General features: G+C 31.0%; 2 protein-coding genes across 2 annotated transcripts in view; one reads left to right on the forward strand and one right to left on the reverse strand.

Annotated features, from left to right (window-relative positions):
• LOC108578139 (ATP synthase subunit epsilon, mitochondrial-like) overlaps positions 1-1,071 on the reverse strand; it is a 1,795-nt gene extending 724 nt beyond the window's left edge. The window contains exons 1-2 of the mRNA XM_017941404.1: positions 913-1,071; positions 705-835 (exon numbers count right to left, since the gene is read on the reverse strand). Of these exons, the coding sequence (XP_017796893.1) occupies positions 705-835; positions 913-941 (160 nt within the window). The 5' untranslated portion in view covers positions 942-1,071. The remainder of the gene's footprint in view (positions 1-704; positions 836-912) is intronic.
• A 1,466-nt stretch (positions 1,072-2,537) lies between these two features.
• Positions 2,538-4,617, forward strand: part of LOC108578157 (E3 ubiquitin-protein ligase ZNRF2) — a 3,356-nt gene continuing 1,276 nt past the window's right edge. The window contains exons 1-2 of the mRNA XM_017941439.1: positions 2,538-3,249; positions 4,305-4,400. Of these exons, the coding sequence (XP_017796928.1) occupies positions 2,871-3,249; positions 4,305-4,400 (475 nt within the window). The 5' untranslated portion in view covers positions 2,538-2,870. The remainder of the gene's footprint in view (positions 3,250-4,304; positions 4,401-4,617) is intronic.

Raw genomic sequence — 4,617 nt, forward strand, 5'->3', positions numbered from 1 at the left:
CTGACATTTTAACAAGGGTAACTATCAATATGTGGTTAATGAAAGATATGCCAATGCTTCATATTTATGTGTGCTTTAAACTTTAAAATATAAAAACTGAGTTGTAATTTTTGATATCTTGTAAATTACAAGCCATCTATATCCAAAGAAAGATGTGAAATTGATGAAAGCGATATAGTGAGATTATAAAATCAGTCAGGCATCAAAGTACATGTAAATCAATCAAAACAGTAGTTTGAATAATAATTTTACTAAAAGTATCTCTATAATACAAATTTTTAGTTCAAAAAACATTAAAAAACAATTCTCTAATATATATTCAATCTGAAATTTATAAATTCTATTCTGATTGGTATTACTACGTACTTAATCCTTTAGACCATTGTGCCTGAACCCATATATACAAAATGTATAACTTAACTAATATGTATAATTAAAAATCTGTGATTATAATAATGACACATTTCAATGAATCTTTTACTAGATTTCATATAAAAATAAAAAGATATATAATAACTTAGTTATAAAAATATTTAACACAAAATAATGTATATTGTTTTAAGAATAAGATAAATTACATAAAATATAAAATCATATTACAGTAATATATAAACATATATTTTCTCATAAGCAGTGGAGAAAGCATGAATATAATGGAACATTATAGTTAAATCAATTGAATGATGGGAAAATGATATACTCACTGACAGGTTTACCATCTTTCCATTGTGTAAATTTTACATTTACTTCATCACGTTTCATAGCTTCTGCTTTTAAATCTTGTTTCAAAGCTTTTCTAACAACCCTGGCAGCTATTTGCGAATAATTGATGTAACTGAAATATAAACGCAGATTATATAACATTTTTATAATGATATAAATTATGAAATATTTTTTGAATAAATATTTTACTTCAATCCTGCTTGTCTCCACGCAGACATTTTTATTGATAATTTTATTTTAAAAAGTGCTTTTAATTCAACTACAACGTAATCAATTAAAATAGATCAAACCCTTCTACAATTTGACGAAAACTGTTCATCTAAAGAGCACCGATCAGGTCATAGACATTCCAACTATAAGACAGATAGTATAGCAAAGAAACTCGTTTAGAACCTCAGAATTTATGCACTAAATTCATCGATTCTTGCCAAATACCTAGAACTAACCAAACACAGCGACGGTGGACCTATGTGAAATGGCATACAATGCGCAAGTGAGATGCGCGAAATAAAACTACAGAACTTTCCAATCAACCTAATGTGCATTGTCCCGCTATCGCGTGAACGTAGCTTACATCGCTTGTTATGCACGTTCGTGAATATAACTTTTATATAGTATGCCTTAGCTAAAGAGATCGACACGTATATCTGGAGCGCAATTTGAATTCTCAATAATGTATGTTTTAAAAAGATAGAATGTTCGCGGTACTGGGGCCGAGAAGACACTTACCATTTTCGTGTCGCTATCAACGTTACCGATTCAGTATAGAATAAGATTACAACATAAGTAGTGGTTGAAATTGGAATTAAACATAGTTATGAAATTACAAATAAGAAAGTAATATAATTGTTTATTAGTAGATGATTCATCATATGCGCGTGTTCTACTGCTGGCAGAAAATCGTGAACAATTCTACCCATGTAATCCAATATATGTATGTATTTTTAAATGCAAATTTAATAAAAGAGGATTTTTTACATCTGTCGAATTTACTATCTTTTACGGTTGGATTATATGTAATTCTTAAACTCACAACTTTATATCGTAGAGGGCATAACAAAAACTTTGATCTTTTACACAATCGGTATATCAGAACGTTGGATACAAAAATTCATTAGGTGTTAAATCTATCCTGTATCTTTGTCTATGCCTATATCTCGTGTGTGTTTATATGAATTAAAATGTCTGTTAATATAAACTGTTGAATACTTATTGTCAGAATGATTTTCACGCATTTACTTGTGCATCGTATGTCATTTCACGTAGGATCACCGTTCCTGTGCGTTCGGTTAGTTCTGGAAATTCGGCAAAGATCGACGCACCTTAGTGTACTGTAGTGTTCTTCACTAGGAATTTTTTTATTTCTTCTAAGAAGACATAAAACGCGTGAAATAAAATGTAGGACGGGTTTTGAATGAGAACCGTATATTTTATAAGCAATAAATAATGAGGAATAAACTCGGTGCAAACTCTATAAATGCTGGCGAATTTTCGCTATTTCTCGGTCTCTTTTAGAACTCTCCCCTTTATACTGCGTCTTCCCTTTTTCTTCGTGTCTTCTTAAGGCGGGAAAAAGTCCTGCGCAATCACGGTGCGCATTATTATAGAGTGCATAGTCATCAGTGTCTATAGGAGGTTTTGCATGTACGGTTATAAGGGTGTACTGTTACTGCGCCTTTTCATGTAGCTGTTGCTACAGTCCTTTACAGTTCTAGGGAAATTTCATGTAAATTGACACAAAACTAAACTAGCGTAAATACATTAATGGAATATCCGTAGCAGCTGATCACTGATTTCTAGAAAGTTTCTAGCAAGATGTCGGGGGGTGTTTTGCGTGACAAGCCGCTGGTATGCTTTCGGACGATATGACTTGCTCATTACAGTGCATGTCTACAAAATTCTGGCCTATATTAAGCCGTAGAGTGTTGTAATATTGCTGCAGTTAAGATTTAAATTTTGACTACTCTTACAACTTTAAAAAACAAGAAAGCTAGGACTATTTGCGAAAATTGTGTCAGTGCGTGTACCACTGCCAAGACCAATATTTGGAATGTTAATTTTTCTTGTGATTACGGGATAAAATTTTCATATTGAACAAGAAACTTTTACCAAAATTGACAGAAACGTTATTATTACTTAAAATTGGGATGGGAGCTAAAGCAAGCACTGTGGCACAATCTGCTGGAGGCAATGGACAATCCTCTACTGGAGCAAATGAAACTACAATGCAAGGTTTTTCTGTGCTACGTTCTGTTCCTGGAGGTGTTGGCATGTTACGGCATCAACTTCAACAAGGAAACCCATCACAAACTTCCCAAGTATCTGGAGATAGTAGGCAGCGTGCACGTTCTTTAAGTTCAGTACCAGATCTTTCATCTGGCGAACAAAGCAGTCTTGCTTCTTCAGTTGGAGTTGGAGTTGGTCAAGTACTTGGTTTGCCACAGCTTGATTCAGATGATGCTGATGAAGAGAGTGGACGAGTTTATGCAGCCCATAGCTTGCCCTCTCATATTTGGTCTCTTAATGGTAAGTGTATCAGTTCATACTAAGTTAAACTATAATATTGTTATAAAGTTTAAAGTAACAGCTTCTTATGTATTCTTATTATTATCACTTTTGTGAGTATACATTATAGTAGATACATGATCCATGTGTGAATGTATACATGTATAGATACACGCGCCTAACATGTGACGCGTGCGCGTACACGTACGCACATGCATTTACACACATGTATATGCAGTGATATACATATATCTACATATATTGTAATGAATATATAAATATCATAATTTAATAATTTACTTATTATAAATAAATTTGTAATATTTGTGGAGTAATGAGTAAATTTGTGTAATCTATAAAATTATGCGTAAATTTTTATTGCATTAAGTAGGATAATATAAATGTTATCACTGATTACATAACGTTGTGTGATGTGTATGTGCTCCGTATAAATATAGACGGGTTTTCTGTCTTTTGTTCTTTTATTTTCGAAAACAACAGTGATTTATTAAACTTCTGTGCTCTATTATTTTTATTAATATATTACATGAATTTCCTCGATGGTAAAATCACCACGTTTTTGAATTGGTTACGTTTTATCGATTATATTAAAATATCAAATCATTTTGTAAATCATAACTGTAAATCATAACTGTAATTAAATTTTGAGAAAATAAAAATAAGGTTATGTTGCAACTATAAAATTTTAGGAAATAATTGTGGATGAAATAAGGAATATTTGTTTTGCGCATGTTGTCGAAGTAGTTGGCCCGGTAACCACATGTAAATCGATTGAGATTTAACGTAGTTGCGTAAATTTTAAATTGTGACTGTCAAAACAATACTAATTCTAAACAATGCAATTAAACAAATTTTAAAATATTATCTGTGATGGGTGAATCAAAATTAATTGAATTTTATTATGGGAATTATAATAAGTTCATGTTTAAATGAGTCTGAGACTGAGGTTGTTCCAGTAAATCAAGTGAGAAGAATTTTTTATGGTACAGCTCTTCTTAGTCTAATGACCATAAATATTTTTGTGCAACAAATAATTTTCTTACTTTATATTTAAGGTCTAAAATGTCCTGTTTGCTCCAAATTTATTCTACCAGATGATATAGAATGTCATCTGGTTATGTGTTTGACCAAGCCACGACTTAGTTACAATGGTAAGTTTATATTGTTGACTAATTAAGTGCTTCAATATGATTATTAAGAATGTTTTTATTTTCATACAATGGAGTGTAATAATAAACTCTGCATATGTATCCTTTACATTGAAATTATGTAAAAAGTATTATGGAATATAACTATCAATTATTTCTATGGTTAATAAATTTTACATTTTTTTTTTATAATTTGTTTTATATATTTATAATGCATATA

This window comes from Habropoda laboriosa, unplaced genomic scaffold, assembly GCF_001263275.1.
Source record: "Habropoda laboriosa isolate 0110345459 unplaced genomic scaffold, ASM126327v1 scaffold1329, whole genome shotgun sequence".
NCBI lineage: Eukaryota > Metazoa > Arthropoda > Insecta > Hymenoptera > Apidae > Habropoda > Habropoda laboriosa.